Raw genomic sequence first — 18067 nt, forward strand, 5'->3', positions numbered from 1 at the left:
GGGCCCTTCTGTTAACCCGATGGGGCCTTGGAAATGTAATTTAAGCCCTGGTAAGCAAAAAGGGGTGAGGGGGTAGTCTAGTAAAATCCATTTATTCATTTAGGCAGAAATTAACAAAAAAAACTGCCCTGGGCCCCATGAATTAGCTGATGGGGCCTGGGCCCAGTACAACAGGACTGGTTGTACTGCCTTATCAGCGGCCCTGGTTGAGATGATATCATCAGTCTGCTGGAGGAAGAAGCACTTCTTCAGTTTCCTTCCCCCTGTAATAAGACTCATTATAGCTAGTCACATGATGAGAGGCTACAGGGGCTGATCTGTGCCAGACATTTATTAACACTGCCCAAACCTGTATAGGCACCAGGATTCATATAACTGTGCCATCTATGAGCCAGCATCTTTGTCCAGAAAGTAGATGGTGAGCATGGATAATGTCTGAGCAAAGATGGCACCATTTTTTGGAGAAAATAGTAGATTAAGGCATTGTCAGGGAGTATATTGTGATCTCTACGAGAGATACTAAATATTTCTAATGCTAAATAATAGAGCGTAATGATATGGGAAGACGCAATTGTACAAAAACAGGTCACTTTCAAAAAGACACTGAAACCCTTATAACTGGAAAAAAAACAAAAAAAAACAGGGGCTGTCTATGCTCTATGCTACTCTTTCAACCCCCCCCCCCCCCCGCCCCCAAAGCTACAAAACCACAGGACACTTTAATAACTACTCCCAGTTTATGAGTCAGCTCTGCCTGAAATTTGCTATCACGATAATGTACATTTCACAAAACACCAACAATTTATTATCTGCCAAGCTCCTTCCCCGTGAACTGTGACATCACTTTTTCTTCACTAAATCAAATCTAATTACATGCACATTCCAATCACACTCAGTTCTTCACTCTTAGCAACCAGAACATCAGTATATATAAAAAAAACTGTTAAACTTTAGGTCAATTAAAATTCCTCCCTTTGGAGAACAAATGAGGTTATTCCGCAGCACATCACGGGAATATATAAACACAACACGTAGCTGGAGAGGCCGTACGGTCCCGGTGGGTTATATTTGGTCGCGGAATGGACAATGGAGAGAAAAGATTGTGTGTTAGGCCTGGGATCATTAAACACTGTAGGTATAAAAGCCTTTCCTACACTTTCAGGCTAATGATGGCTCCACTTTAAAAAGGAGCAAATGGCCAAGATTGTTAGCTGCCGCTAGGCGCAGTTAGCAGAGTATGTCTTAAGAGCAGCGAGAGACTTGGGACTAATTGGAAGTTTCCTTATACGCTGCAGCTTGGTTTTCTGATAGCCAGGTAATAAGTAATAAGAACATGGCTGCCTTGAGTCGAGAGCCCCTCTCAGACACTTCCGCCATTTGGGTGGCCCCATTAATCAAAGCAATGAGAACGTTCTAAATTACTGAAAAGCAACCAGTCCAAACCTTTAACTCCCCCACAGCCATTTTTGAGGGAAGGCATTATTGTCATTGGCTGGTATATGAAGAAGCAAGGTCAAAATCTGAATGTTTTAATAAATAGGAGTATATTCCTTTCACACACCATACTGGAATCAATCGTGTGGCTAAAAGTCATGCAATGTATACCGATTGGTCATGGTGTATAACACAAATAAACTCATCAGCACACCAACAAGCTTGTTTTAACAAATAACGCCCAAGATGATTATTTAAAGGGTTAATAAAGGCAAAGGCTTTTTAAAAAAAATAACAATCATGTTATACTTACCTGCTCTGTGCAATGGTTGTGCACTGAGTAGCCCCAATCCTTTTCTTGTTGGACCCCACCGACACTCCTTTCCCCTCCCCCCTGCCAAGTGCCTCATAGCAAGCCACTTGCTATGGGGGCACTCGTGCATGCTTTCTCCCAAGCCCTGCTCTGTGTGTCCATAGGACACACAGAACAGGGCTCAGATCGGCCCCACTGCCTCCTCACTGGCTGTGATGGAAAGAACCAATGGCTCCAGCTACTGTCAGTGAGCCAATCAGGAGGCAGAGAGTGGGGACAGCAGCTGCTCTAATGCACCCCCGGATTGAGATCAGGCTAGAGTAAGTATGGGGGGGATGGGGAAGAGCTGCACTTACTTTATAAGACTCCCTGCAAAACTTATAAAACTTTTGAAATTAAAAAAAGGTAGGCAGGCCATAGATAATATGATTTTCTTTCCTGCAACCACGGGTTGCAGTTAAGAAAATTGCTTGTTTCCCCCATCAACACAGTTAGTCTTGATGGGGTTATCCCTCCCACAGGGCTATCATGTTCTGCCAGCATAGAGCCACCCAATGAATAGCTGCTGGTTATAATCGCATGCTAGAAATCCAACATGCTGGTTGCACCCAAGTTGATTGGTGGATCGACTTAGGTACAATCAGCCTGCCCATATATGGATCGAATCTCGGCTGGTCCCTGTTGAACGAGATTTGTACTATCTTTGGCCTGCTTTAGCCTTTAAGCCCAGCTTCTCCAAATGTAGCCACTCCCTTGCTGATGATGTGGACACCTAAATCTTCCTAACCCTCCCGACACATTCCTCTGCTTGCAGGCTGGTGCAAAAAAGAAGGCCATATACTGACCCATATTGGTATTAACTCTTTTTTATATACTAGTGTAACAGTGCATCCATACCTCTAGTGTAGTTGTCCTTTTTTTACCCCCCCCCCCCCCCCCACCCACCAAGTGTAATCCTTACCTTTTTGCCCGATTCAGCGTATGCTCCTGCAACAATCTTCCAGTCAGTTTCTCATGATTTTCCATATGCATGATTCCTATTGGTTGATGTATTTACATGGGCCTCCAGAGGTCCAGTGGAGTACAGCTTCCCCATAGGAATGAATGGGGGCCATCAGCATGCATGTGCAGTATGAAGAGGTAGCAGGCAGAACCTTGTTGGAGGAGAAATTGCTGGATTGAGAAGAAAGAAATGGTTGGGAAATTTCCCAGATGGGCAGCACTCAGCAGAGTGGGGGAATTAAGTAAAGGAAAAGTTGTGTTTTAAATCAAACTTGCATTTGCCAATCAAGGGCAGCTTACTTTCTCTTAACAACCCTGTCACTCCTTTTGGCAACCAGAGGTGAATAAAAATGCCCAGCATGTGACTTGCTTCTCTTCCTCCCATTGGACCACACTGGCGCATGGCAATCCTCAACCCTGTGTTAGCAAATAAAGCTTATACAGTGCTTCCTCGCTTCTCTCCAAGGCAGACAAACAGAGCAGCTCAAAGCAAAAGAAAGACATGTGTAGCTTATGGGGACGACATTAAAATAGACTTGTTTCTTTAACCTCCATGGGCCAAGCACAGATTAAGGTACAGGGTGCATACAAAATCTCTATGATTAAGCCTTTAAGGGTGAAACATCTCAGAGAGGGGTGATCTTTACCCAGGCAGGGACGCGTTGCAATGCTTGAATGGCAGAATAAACCTTACTGGGCTGTGTGACGTCATTGGGTTGTGCCCTTTTTCTTTCTTTCTTTTGTCATTGTATTAAATTTGTTTATTTAACTTTTATGGGCAAGGCTCAGATTCACCTTAAGGTAACGAAAGCTTATAAAATCTATTAGGAGCTTAAAGTAGCATTCCAGGCTACACCTAACTAATCTTAAAAATGCTCCTGCAAATGCTCACTCCCCCATCCTAATACACCTATGCTGACTGACCTGTATAAGACAGATGTATATACATACCTATTGTCAGGCCGTTCCAGGAGAGAGGAGAGAGCTCTTAAAAAAGAGTTGGAATTCCTGGGATTGGTGAAGTCTCCCATAGACTCCTATGGCCCATCTGTTGTGAGCGCTCCCTCCTTCCCTCTGCAGTTTCTGTTGGCTGACACAGGGGATCATGCAGCCGGACTGGAGCTGGCTGAAAATAGGTAAGTATATACATCTCCGACAGAGGTTAGTCAGCAGAGGTGTTAGGAGGTTAGGTGTAGCCTGGAATCCCACTTTAAACTGACTATGGGGAGAGGTGCAGGATTTCCTTAAAGAGAAAGTGACAGCTGCCATTGCTGACCTGTATCTGAAGGTGAATATTCTAGGGTTGCTTCACTACTAGCACATACCCGATAAAAATACATGTTGGGACACCTGGTGCGTTAATACCCATTATGCAGATACTTCCAGGTCAGTGATTACTCATGCAGCGATGCCAGGACTGGCATCAAACTGTTGGCATTAACGGGTTGGTTTCCACTAGTGCGAAGGGGTTACACTGTAAACATTGGTAAAAATGCAAAAATCTAAATAAAATTGAAAAAATGTTCCTGATTGAAAACATTTCAAAACTTTTTGTAAGGTTGGAAGAGAACTATGAGATTGCCGAGGGTGTTTGCATCCCCAGAAGTGCCCTTTATATGCACTACTTGGATTTCTGTGAGAAAAATGACACACAGCCAGTGAATGCGGCAAGCTTTGGCAAGGTAAGCGCAATATCTAGGGCTAAAAATGAAATTGAAAAAAGTATGTTGGAAATTGATTTTCAATGAAAAAATGCCCATAATCACTGTGGAAGAATTTATCAAAACTGGAACAGACAGGATCTAAAGCAGATAAATATCAGGCTGCCTCCAATCCAGATCACATAAACAGAAAAGGAAGCCGTCCTCTTCCATTTTTTTTTCCTGGACCAGCAGCGAACCTGGTATTAGAGGTGTGTAAACAACCAGAAGTCCACTTACACCAGCCTATCCATAGGGCTACATGGTACTTCTGATCAGGTTTTCCTGAAAAAAGGACAGGCGAACCTGCTCGGAATGGCCATGTGAAAGGGGCCTTAAAGTGGAATTCCAGGCTATACCTAACTAGTCTTAAAGATGCTCCATCCTCTCTCCTAACACCTATACTGACTAACCTGTGTAAGAAAGATCTACAACAAGCATAAAGTAACACTGTCCATTCTACATGCCAGATAAAAGACCACCAGCAGTGTGACAAAAAATTGAGCAAATTTTGGTAATTAATGAATATCTAGCTATAGTTCTCTTACTTCGTTTTCTGCCCTGTACTCATTTCAATGGCTGAGGGAAGCAGGGGGCTAGTATCTTTGGGCAGTGGTCCGACCGGGCTCTGGTATTTAGGAGGTTGCCCTGTGATATGCTGACAGACTTGAGAAAGGTGGACACTCCCCCAAAACATGATGGCTTGTCCACCTCATAGTAGGAGCGACCTATGTGAGCCCATAAACAGCATGCACAGATATGTAGGTGAGTCTAGTGTGGAGCAGTGAGAGATTCAAACTTCATGCTGAGCAAACACTGGACATCACTGGCCCCGATGTGATTGGTTCTACAACTTCAGCAAGATGGGGCTGCATTCAAGGCACTTTTAGCATATGAAATATGTCAGTGCAACCATTCTTGATTATAAATACTTGGTTTAACTGCACAAGGCGTGCTCCTCCTGGTTTTTCCCTTGTTGGTTTTTTGCTAAAAAAGATGTACAGTATATACTTATGGTCATGTGACCCGGCTCCCCTGTGCCAGCCAGCGACAACTGCAGAGGGGAGGAGGAAGCACGAATTATGGATGGTCCACAGGACCCTATAGAGATGTCCCCACTCCCAGGCATTCCAGCTGTTGCCAAGAGCTTCCATGCAGCTGCTGCTGGCTGACACAGGGTCGATCACGTGACCGGATCAAAGCGACCTGAAATAGGTATAAATCTTTCTTACACAGATGAGTCAGCATAGGTGTTATGAGGCTGGAGGGAGCATTTTAAGATTAGTTAGGTATATCCTAGAATTTCATTGTAAGCCTTGAAGATGAAATATAGAACATGATTGGTTGACATGCACATCTGCATCAGATTATGTCTGCTCCGGTTTTGATGAATTCTCCCCTATGTTTTTTTTTACTTTAATTGGCATAGTTGTTTTGACAAATAAGATTTTGCCACCAATAACATTTTCCATGTTCTATTCTGGAGCATATTTAATCTAAGTTAACACAATAAAAAAATAATTAAATGACATCTGAATAGCTAATGGCCACTGATCTATTTTCAATCCCCTAAACTTTAAACCCAACTAGTAATCTCAGATTCTCAGCTAACCTCTAAACAGAGCCTGCTCATCCAGAAGGCAATTTAGGAAGGAGCCTAGGGCTTGATGGGTGTCCCGGGGGCCCAGCTACAACCTTTATGACAGTTCTGCAGTAAACCAGAAGGATAGTGCAATTGGTCAAAGCTGGGCACCTGCATAGCTATTCACAAAGCAGAATGAACAGTTGTTGTCTGAAGGGGAAGGGCCCAGCCAGTACAGAAAATGCAAATAGGACAACTTCTCTGTGGCTGTTGTAGTACTTATAAATGTTATTTGAAAGGATGGGGGGATGAAGATGCTTCTTTGATCTGGAAATTGATAAAGCCAGGTGGAAAATTCTTAGCTGATTAGTGACTGCAGCCAATTAGATGCAATCACTGTTTAGGTATCCGGACAGTGGCTGTTATAGACTCAGTGGTAGATTGATGGCGCTAGAGCCTTAAAGTAGAAGTCCACCTTAACACTAAAATCTCTGCATCTATAGACATCCATGATCTAACACTAACCTATCTAGCCCTGTAAAGAAGAAATCAGTAAACATACCTTTTTTGAAGCAGATCTTACTTGATCCCACACTGAGCTGTGTAGGCGGGTACAAAGGACACACCAGGCAACAAAAGTCCCATAGTAAATCCATGGGTGACGTAGCTTCCCATTCGTTTCACAACCGTTGTCGGCCATGTTCTCTGCAGAGCTTCCGCCGCTGGAGACAGTATCGGATCAGCGTCAAAAAAGGTATGTATACTGATTTCTTCTTTACAGGGCTAAATAGGTTAGGGTTAGGTCGTGGATGTCTATAGATGCAGGGATTTTAGTTTTAGGGTGGACTTTCACTTTGAGGGGAATCCCACGGCAATTCTTTTTTTAAAAATGACGTGAAGTCCCCTATAAAATCCATACCAGACCCTTATCCGAACATGCAGCTAGGCAGTTCAGGAAAGGCAGGGGACTAGTGGATGCCCCCCCCCCTCCTGAACCAAACTAGACCACATGCCCTCAACATAGGGGGTGCTTTGGGGCAGGAGGGCTCTTCCTCTTCCCCATAACCCTGGACTGTTATTGTGGGGGGTCTGTGGGCAGGGGGCTTAACGGAATCTGGAAGCCCCCTTTAACAAGGGGGCCTCCAGATCCCAGCCCCCCCCCCCATGTGAATGAGTATGAGGTACATTGTACCCTTACCCATTCAGCAAAAAAGTGTCAAAAAGAAATAAAAACACCCACACAGTTTTGGAAAATTCCTTTATTAAAAAAAAAACGTCCCCCAGTGTAGATCCAACGTCAATCACAACGCCCGCTGTCACTGAGCTCTGCTCACGCTAAAGGCTTCCGCCCATCTGCCTGCTCCGCCACCTTACATTTCCTAAATAGGCATGGGGTGGGGCTACCCGATGACCTTGTGACATCACGGACCCAGTATGCATCATTTGATGATGTCACAAAGGGGCTGTGCCACTAGGTGACATCACCAGGTGGTCCCACACCTTACCTATTTAAGGTGGCAGAGCAGGCAGTCGGGTGGAAGCCTTCGGCGCAAGTGAAGCTTTTTTTTTGCGGGTCGGCGGTGGCTGTGAGCATCGTGATTGATGATGTATCTACACCGGGGGACATTGTTTTTTATTTTTAATAAAGGAATTGCCAAATACTGTGTGTGTTTTTATTTCTTTTTGACACTTTTTTTGGTGAATAAGTAGGGGTGCAATGTAACCTACCTTCATTCACATGGGGGGGCTGGGATCTGGGGGCCTCCTTGTAAAAGGGGGCTTTCAGATTTCCGATAAGCCCCCTGCCCACAGACTACCGAAACGACAGCCCAGGTTTATGGGGAAGAGGCCCTTGTCCCCATCAACATGGGGACATGGTGCTTTGGGGTGGGTAGGGCATGTGGCCTGGTACGGGTCAGGAGAGGGGGGGCTCGCTCATCCCCTCCCTTTCTTGACCTGCTGGGCTGCATGCTCGGATAAGGGTCTGGTATGGATTTTGGGGGAGACCCCCACACCATTTTCTTTAAAAATGTTGTTTGCCTATTGTTTTATTGCCAGCAATGCTTGTTTTTACATTCAGCTGTCAACAGGGAAGACTGCTGAGAGTTGATGACTCATCGGTTGTTATTGATGCGGCTTCCCGGCCCGCTCCTTAACAACTAGCTAAAAAACCACAATATACAGTACTAACGCGCCACAAACATGCTGCAAATGTGCCGCAACCGTATGGCAGTGCGGTTGCGGCGCATTACCATAGACTTTTATGGGTGACGTTGAAAGGCTTTAAACGCCTCCTGATTTGACGTGAGGCTTCAATTTTGAAGCGAAGCGACGCAACGCTAACGCTGCATGTTTTGATAATGTGAACAGCACTGTTTGCTGTCCATTGTATCATTTGCATTGGCATTTTTAACACCCCTCCAATGCCTGCTTTTAATGCCAGTGTGAACTGAACCTTAGAGTGTGAAATAAGTTTTTATTCTTAAAGCGGAGTTCCGGCCACAAAAAAAAATTTCAATAAACATACCCCCGGGACAGTCAGGGCTAGTGCATTCCACAATGGATAGCCTCTGATCTGTCCCGTTTCGCACTTACCTGCAAGAAGAAATACTCACTTTTAAAATTTCTTCTCCAGCGTTGCCATCTCTATTGTGGGCAGCTGAAGCCAGCGCGTCCTCTTCTGCGTCCTCTTCCGTGTCTTCTTCTCCCAGAATGCGCCTGCACCGGCCCCTCTCGTCACTTCCGGTGCGTCGCCGCATTCCTTCACAGCTTCTGGGCATGCCCAGAAGCTGTTTAGCAAGGAATGCGGCATTGCACCAGAAGTGACGAACGGGGCCGGTGCAGGCGCATTGATTCCTGGGAGCGATGACGTTCAGCTCCAAGGAATCATTGCAAAGCGGAAGTGACAGCGTGAGCCGTGCGGCCGAGGGAGGAAGTGGAAGGAAGGTTAGTATTTTTTTTCTGCAATTACAAGGTAAGTAAAAAAAAAAATCCTAACTACCCATTTCTTTTTCAGGTGAGCTATAGCAAGCGGATGGCCCAAAATCGACTATGTCGATTTTGTGGCTGGAACTCCGCTTTAATGTATAATAGGTCCTACATCTAATGCATTTTGGGGACCTCACATCATCCCCTTCATCAGGGCTTCACTGGTATGGACTCAAAACTGTTATTTAGACTTTGTATTGAGAGAAATCTGCAACGTTCAGTAACTGGTATAAAGCTGGTTGTTTGCAGGTTCCATATATTTTAAAGGAGAAGTACAGCCAAAGCTATTTTGGCTGAACTTCTCCTGGGGATCACAGGAGTGCAGCTCATTCTGTGCTCCTGTGACCTGTTTTCAGCCAACAATGGGCTAAAGCCTGCTGACATCACTCAGCCAGTCCAGATTCTGGACCAATACCGACTTTACAGTCTGGATCCACCCAGTTGCCTGGACCAGCAGCCGGCTCATCCTCGCATCAAGCTGCTGAGAGTCTAGGCAAGCAGCTCCCACCCCCTCCACAGCCCGGCACTCCAGTGAGCACTGGAGGGGCAGAGCAGAGAGCTGGTGAGGGACAGTCACCAGCTCTCTGCTCACTGAAGGCTGAGAACCTGAGCGATCAATGGTCTTTGATCACTCAGTTCTTGGACTTAGAGCTGGCGGGGGACAGATGCAGCATCTGATTGATGCTGCATCCACCTAGGTGAGTATATATATATATATATATATATATATATTTTTTTTTTTTTTTTTTAAAAGCCATACTTTTCTTTTAAGCCATGATGAAGGAGAGGATGTGAAGGCTCTGAAACACTTTTGAGGTAGCACCTAATATCTGTTGGCAATAAAACCTTATTTTGGATTTTTTTTGGGCTGAATGAGAGAAATTCTAACATGTTTGGCTAGCTTTAGATGAATCCAACCCTAGCACTGGGTCTTATGCCAGCCATGCATGGATCGAAATTCGGCTTGTTAAACATGGTCCAGTCAAATTTCAATCTATAAATACAGCAATAAATAACTGCGCAAATACCCTGAAAACAATAAGCTGCAGCTTATAGTGAGCTAGCACAACTAAAGATACAGATAAAAAAAGCCGCGCTAACACAGTAATAATAGTGAAAAAATAGTGAATAAATATCAAAACATAATCATCAATTGTAATAATTGCATGTGCACAAATATAAATCTCTACTGATGGTGTATATGGTGAAAACTCAATAGTGAATGATAGATTAAAAAATAGATAAATAGTGCACAATCTTAGAACCACTTTGTGAAAAAAGTCCATATAGTCCAAATAAAGGTGATAAATAGGAGAGTAAACCAGTGATGTATTATCCTCTACTGCAGTGCAACTATCACCACACCATGCGATTCTGCTCACCAGATATCAAATGGTTAAGAGCCAAATTGCCACTGTATAAAAGACTAGCGTCCCACGAAACCATGAGATAACCACCAAGAGGAGAGATCCAAACTGCACTGATCGGAGGGTCATACACCTAAATGCGGCCTCAGATACCACCCGGAAACAGCGTTCCTCTCACATATCTATAGATTCATATGGCTACTGGAAAACGACCATAAAAAGGAACAAATGCTCCATAGTGTGAAACAGTAAGGAAATTTATTTGAACAAAAGAGTTACACTTACAATGTTAAACTTGTTCAACGCATAAAAACAGCAAGCCGGCCGGCTTAGCGCTCTGCCCCTTGCTTCCGGGTAAACGTTGGTGACGTCAGCACGCCGTTATCCCGATGCGTTTCATCAGATATGATGTCTTCCTGGGAAGACGGGCGGAGCGCTAAGCCGGCAGGCCCAGCAGACTCCGAACTGTCACTCGGGTGACAATTGACAGTACTTACATTCATTCCTCCCCAGCAGCTACATAAAAGCACAGACAGCAATTAGACACCCTCAGGAGAGAATAGGGTTATGATGTGCAAGAAGAAGCTGTGCTAGGGAATAAACAAGCCAATTTTTCTAGCAAGTCCAAAGGAACATTGCAAGTGAATAAAAAACAATTTATGGAAAGGAAAAACACTGCAAATAAGCATAAATGTATTGATCTTTTCTGTGATTCTGCCTACAGTGTTTATTACGTTGATGACAGGGTTTCCTTAAGGTGCCGAAAAGCATAAAGGAATGTTTTTCTGTTTAACTACTTATTGATGCGGTTTTCAATAAAAATTACTGTAATTTTCCAAGATAACAGTATAGTGCTCAAAATAAAAGATATCACAGAATTTTCTACATTTTGTGATGCAATGGGCTTAAAATAGCTCCTGAAGGTTATAAAAACTCCTTATAACCTTCCAGGACTTGTAGTACCAAAAATGGCCCCTCGTTAGCTTTGTTATTTAACTTTTTTTTTTTTTCAGAAAAGAACAGACAGCAAAATAAAACAAAGTAAAAAAAAGAAAAAAGACAGAGTAAATACCCAAATATAAGAAAAAAAAAACTCTCAAAGAACAATAAATGAAATAGACTAGAGCAGATTTTTTTTTTTTCAAGCAAATTTGGCTTAAGCAGCTCAAAAAAATGAAGTTAAAGTTCTGTCTTGCTTGTCTTCAGCAAATTCAATCTTTTTTTTGCATTAAAATAAGATTCACTAAAAGCATTCTGCTATTCTTCTATTTTCCTTCCTAGTCCAAAAACATAGTGGTAGATTCACTGGCTTTCAACCACACTGGGCTTATAGTATGTATGGCTGTGGTAGGGCCATTGGATTCTAAGATCTTTCATGGGGAACTAATGTTTCCTCTGAAAAGGATCATGCATAATTCGAGTATTACATTAATAAGTAAAATAAATTCATAAATACCCAAAGTTGGGCAACAGAGGCCTCAAAACTTGATTCTTTCCATAAATAGGAAGCTGTATTGTATAACATTAACGTTAAGATTCTTCACAGTGTAGGGCTTGACAAAAGACTTTCACTTTCTTACAGAACCTTCCTTTGATTTTCTCTTCTGTGTTGGCCTACTGCAACTTAACCATTCTTCTGCTGAAGCAACCATCAGCTCTCTGTGCTGTTCTCCAAGCCAATCTACCAGAAGGGGTTAAAAGAATTTGGCTATTGAGTCAAGGAATGTTAGATCAGTAGCTGGAACAGCATGGGGTGTTCTTATGGCAAGCTTCATTGAGCCCATACAAGAAAAAATGGGCAAGCTGTCTGTCCATTTATCAAACCGAGCAGCACTTCGTCCAACAAGTTTCCACAAACTTTTTTTTTATTTTTAAGTGTTTTCTAAAGTTTTGCTCCAGAAACAAATCTGATACAACAGCTAGATGAGAGCAAGACCTAAAGCGTTGGTGCAGATGTGTAAATTAGACAGGTCTGTTGAAAATACATGGGTGATGCATTCTCCTTCTGAATGGCTTTTAATAAAATAAGCCCTCCGTTTTCAAACACAATGAATAGCAACATCTTGGAAAATCATCAAGACTGACTTTCTTTATTATTTTTTTTTTAATCTGAACAGCTGAATGCATCCACCTGTTTGTCAAATGTACAAGCATTTTTGAAGTAACAAAAACAAAGTGTGAAAAAATGTCAAGTGTTAGATTTATGTATTTTTCCGTGGGTGATCTGAAATATTATAAAGCTGGAAACATCTTGATATTCACATTTTTTAAACAACAAAGGATAACATTTTTCCATGAAAGATGTAAGGGCTTGTTGATTTTTAAGAACTGGATAAAAACTCAGTTGTGGTTTCAATGTGATTTTGAGTATAATGAAATGTTGATGAGGACATTGTTCTCCATCCATATTTTAAAAAAATGCCTAAAACATGTCACACTGTATTTTTGGAGTTCATAGTTACTAATTTTGCTACTGATTCTGGGGCTGTAGGAGACAAGGGTGGATGTCACTCCTGTTGTAGAGGAAAAGGGTCTGAAGGTATGAAGAATGGGGCCTCCAAACTTTCTAAACAAAGGGCAAGTTTACTGTCCTTCAGGCTTTAGGGGGGCCAGATTGTGGCCAGTGAAATTTAAACAATGCCACGTCATTTGTTTAAGTGGGGGGATAGTGTTCCATTCCAGGTTTTAATGCAGGGAATAGTGCCTCAATCTTGGTATGAGTGGAGGGAATACTGCCCAATTGATGTGTCAGTGAGAGGTATGGTGCCCATTATTGGTGTAAGTTGGAGGAAAAGTGTCCCAAGGGCCGGACAAAGGCAAGCAAAGGGCTGCATTTGGCCCCCGGGCAACAGTTTGGAGACCACTGGTACAGGGGGTGTAACTTGAAGATAGATCTGTGATCGGGCATGTACTTTTAAATAGTTAGATAATCTAAGCAAACAGTAAAAAAGCCTTAAAACAAACTCTCACTGACCTCTGTAGCTTCAGACAATGTGATGCAATTTTATCCTTAAATTGTGTTAGAGAATCATTAAACTAGTTTTATTCATTTATTTATTTATTATAGATTATTATATAGCGTCATCAATTTACACAGTGCTTCACATACCTATTGTACATTAACATCAGTCCCTGCCCTTAAGGAGCTTCGTTTTTTCATGTCTCGCCACTCTGCTCTCTACCTGCATCTGCTCTATCTTCAGATTAGAGATTAAAAGCCTGGCAGGCTATCCACTCATTGCTGTTAGGGGAGAACAACATGACGTAAACTGCTAAAATGCAACAGAAAAAAACACTGTCTGCTGTAGACTTTGAGGATTTAGTATTCCACAATGCCTACAGCTACAGAGGTTGGTGAGGACTTGTTTTAATGTTTTTTTCTGCTTGTAAGAATATGTAAATATTTCCATGTCTATAGCTTGGCCACAATGCTACATGGTTTCTTAGCCGGGACCAAAGCTTGCCATTCCTTTATTTGTAATAATTTGATGCCTGTTCAAATATTTTTTCTTGTAATAAATACAAAGCATTTTTCAGCAAGTATAAATCTGTCCAGCTATGAACCTGCATAAACACAGTTCTATCTAGGAAAAGGATTTTCAGCAGAGACTACGTTGATTTAAATAGTATCTGCACACTAGAGAGATTCACCATCTCTATACTTCCCCCACACTGCAAGAGCTAAATGCTCATTATTTCTATGGGTATCAGAAGGGGCTGTACTACTTGCCAAACTCCTCATTCCCAATGGCTTCAGTGCAGTCCTCTTCTCCCTGACTCTCTGAGCAGAGTGGGGTCCCTAAGTGTCATGTACAATGCAGGCCTTTAAAAGAGGAGCTCCAGGCTCCTTCAGAAAAAATTTTAAAGTCAGCAGGTACAAATACTGTAGCTGCTGATTTTTTGATTTTAGGACCCTTACCTGTCCAGAAGTCCAACAGTGTCCTCACCCGAGCCAATTTTTCAATTGGTTATCGGGTGCTGCACCGCCATCTCCACTAAGGGAAACCGGCAGTGAAGCCTTGCGGCTTCACAGATGTTTCTCTACTGCGCATGTGCGAAGTTCAATGCGCTCTGTGAATAGGCCGGCTGCGGGAGAAGGACGAGGGGGGCTCTGGCGAACACAGCCAGAAGGGGAAGCAGGTACCTGTCAAAACTAGGTACCCGTTCCCCCCCCATAAGGTGCCAAATGGGGCAAAGGAGGTGGGGGGTGGCAGACAAGCGGAGCTTGCCTTTTTGGGTGGAGCTCTGCTTTAACCCTGCATTGTATTTCGAGGAGGGGAGCGTGTGACTGTGGCTGAGAGCGCCTTAGAGAGGAAGCAGTGCTAGACCAGTCGCATGGATGGAGGAAGCCTCCTGGAGCAGGCACATTTCCCCAACAGGACACAGAAAGCAAGAAAAAAATTCTGACGGGGTTTTAAGCCTATACCATTGCTTTCCAAAATTAATAAATATAGCTTGAACTATAGATACACCTCAAAGATCGGGTGTGTGGCAACTTAATTTTAGGCTCAAACCATAGAAACACAGCAATGGGATATCAGACTACAAGGAATTAGAAAGCCCAAGATAATTTCAGTTGTCTCCTAATGGAGCAACAATGTAACGGATTTTGCTCAGCAACTGATATACTGGAACTTCCTGTGGAGAGACTGAATACGTTCATTAAATAGATCTGTGTGGTCACTGTTTACTCTTAGTCAATTCAAGATTTTTTTCTATTTGGAACCCTGATGAAGGGAGGTGTTTTGGCCCCCAAAACACATTGGGTGTTTTTATATGAGAATTTATTAACAATTAAAATATCTTGGATTAATTTTGGTCTGGTGTCCCATTTCTGTGTTCCTGTGGTTTGAGTCAGTCGCTCATTGAGGGAAGCCCTGCTGTAGAGAGCGGCCTTGTCAGAGCCATTGAGCTTGTTTGAAGTTTCTCCTTCAATTGACTGTACAGGAAAATCTTGAAATACCAGTGTCTCTTAAAAAGTTTGTTTGGAGCTCATGTATGATCTGGGGGACAATAAAAGCCATTTTTTAAAAGCCACACACATAGATGAATACCTGAGCTGATGTAACTTTGACCAAAAAGGTTACAGTTTTTGTTAGAAAATCTGAATGTCTGTTGTCACTTTCTGTAGTTTTTAAGCAATTGGATAACAAATTTGGAAAATAAAAAGTAACTTCTGCATTGTATCAGACTATTCTTCAACATTTTGATTTTTCTTCATTTCTGATAGATTGTCTTTGAAAGGCTGCATGTTTTTTTTTTTTATCGATTTTTGAGTTGTGTGTTAGGAAATATCAATCTCCTTTTAATAATTTTCGTTTGAAAGTATATATCTTGGATACTCATTTTTTAGCCATCTGAGGCTCTCGTTCGAATTTCCCTTCAAATCCTGTCCTGGAGACACAGCAAGAAGAAAGAAGAAATCCCTCCTAGATAGTTGTTATCAAAACATCGGAAAGTTTTCACCTCTATTCTCGTTCTGGTAAAAACCCAGAATTTTGGATTTCCCCTCACTTTCTTTTAATAAGGGTCATTAGGACAAACAGACAGGGTGAATCTCCTTAGTGGGGACACTTGTACAAGTCAGGAGTTCTAACCCTTCTCTACTCTATCCAAAACAAACTTCATACTAAATACTTTGAAGATATTCCATATTGATAATCTTCATCTGAATATTAGAATGTTGTAAATACAAATTATTTAAGGCAGGTTACACTTTTGTTTGGAGCCAGTTTAAATTTTTTTCTTTTTTTTAGCTGTGCTAAAACTTTCATTTTTATTAAAATGTCTCACACTGAAGGAAGGTCATGACCTTGAATGGGTTGTGCCCCCTCTAAGATAGCTGACCTTTGGTAATATATTTTTATTGCTTGCAGATAATTAGACAGCAGTTTCCACAACTGACCACAAGGAGACTGGGAACCAGAGGACAATCAAAGTGAGTACAAAAGTCGAAAAGAATCACAGCTGTGGCGATGTCCCTGTGTCAATGATCACTTTACAATTTCTTTTTTGTCACTAATTTCTTTTGACACTGAAAACAAAAAAAATATTCGGTTTCATACAATATGTATTGAGGGAGAAAGAGAGAGAGAGAGATAAACAGTTTCTTTAAAATACTTTAAATTTTAAATTTTTAGGTATATAAACATTAACCACTTAAGCCCCGGAAGATTTTACCCCCATTCCGACCAGGGGGTATTTTGCGATTCGGCACTGCGTGAATTTAACGCACAATTGCGCGGTCGTGCGACGCTGTACCTAAACGAATTTGACGTCCTTTTTTTCCCACAAACAGAGCTTTCTTTTGGTGGTATTTGATCACCTGTGCGATTTTTTGATCACGCGCTATAAACAAAAAAAGAGCGTCAATTTTGCAAAAATAGCAATATTTTTCACATTTTTTTATATGAAATTCCCCCAAAAAAAATGTAAAAATCAAAATTTTTAAAAATTTTCGGCCAATTTGTTTTATGCTACCTATGTTTGGTAAAAAAAATCGCAAAAAGCGTATTTTGATTGGTTTGCGCAAAAGTTATCGCGTTTACTAACAAAGGGAAAGATTTTTGTCATTTTTGTTGTTTTTTTTTTTAACGCGTAATGGCGGCGATCTGCGATTTTTTTTGCGGTACTGCGACATTGCGGCCGACAGATCGGACCCTTGACTGACATTTTTGACACTTTTGGGGTTACCAGTGACATTTCTACAGTAATCAGTGCTATACATATGCACTGTTACTGTAAAAATACACTGGTAGTGAAGGGGTTAACTTTATTTGGAAGGGAGGGGCTGTGTGTGTCCCTAGGGGCGTGGTCTCTACTGTGATTGGCTGTGGCTCTAGCTGTAAGGACACTGATCAACGGATCTACATACCAGATCCGTTTTATCAGTGTCTTTGCAGCGAGGAGAATGACAGGCAGTTTGTTTACACAAGCTGCCTGACATTCTCCCTCTCCCCCGCCGATCGCCGAGTGGCCGGCGGACATCGGGTCCGCTGGTCACACGCGCGGGGGGGTCCGTGACCACGCGGGAGCGGGAGCGCGCCTCCGGGGGCGCGCGCTCGCTCCCTAGACCCTCAAAAGCAAGCAACGTAGCCCTACGTTAGTTTGCCTGTGAGGGGCTGACCGCCGACGTAGATAGTCGTGCGGCGGTCGGCAAGTGGTTAAGACCAGGCCTATTTTAAATCACAGAATGTATTAATAGAAAACAAAGAAACAAGGAACATGTAATACATTCAAAATTTTTGCAACATTGCTTATAGATATCCTAACATAATGTACAATTCACACCTATGAAAAGATCAAGAGACTGTACATTAAATCCCAAAAATTTAAATATGTCGTAGTTTGTTCCATAGGCAAACAAACTAGACAGGCAGCAATAAATAATTATATTTAAAAAGAAATATGTTGGGATAAGTCATTTAAAAATAAAACTTTAGAAGTTGTCAAGATGGCCGAGTGGTCTAAGGTGCCAGACTCAAGTTTATGTACTGCGCAAAAGGATTGATGCTTTCTAATGTTAATCTTAGCTACTACAAATGATTGTACTATTGTTGCACAGATTTACTATGTACACCTATGTCTGTATTGTTGTGTTTTTCTATTATTTTTGAAAACCTAATAAAAACAAACTAAAAAAAAAAATACACTTTAGAGAGGGGTTCAAAACCCAAAAATA

At 42.2% G+C, this 18067-nt stretch overlaps 1 protein-coding gene across 4 annotated transcripts in view; it reads left to right on the forward strand.

The window, feature by feature from the left end:
• RFX4 (regulatory factor X4) overlaps window positions 1–18067 on the forward strand; it is a 131379-nt gene that overhangs the window by 56441 nt on the left and 56871 nt on the right. For 3 of the 4 annotated variants that reach the window (XM_082256640.1, XM_082256639.1, XM_082256638.1), the window contains exons 4-5: window positions 4308–4431; window positions 16263–16324. In XM_082256640.1, coding sequence (XP_082112766.1) covers window positions 4308–4431; window positions 16263–16324 — 186 coding nt within the window. The remainder of the gene's footprint in view (window positions 1–4307; window positions 4432–16262; window positions 16325–18067) is intronic. The other variant, XM_082256641.1, reaches the window with a different exon arrangement.

This window comes from Pelophylax lessonae (assembly GCF_965119305.1).
Source record: "Pelophylax lessonae genome assembly, chromosome: 4".
Taxonomy (NCBI): Eukaryota; Metazoa; Chordata; class Amphibia; order Anura; family Ranidae; genus Pelophylax; species Pelophylax lessonae.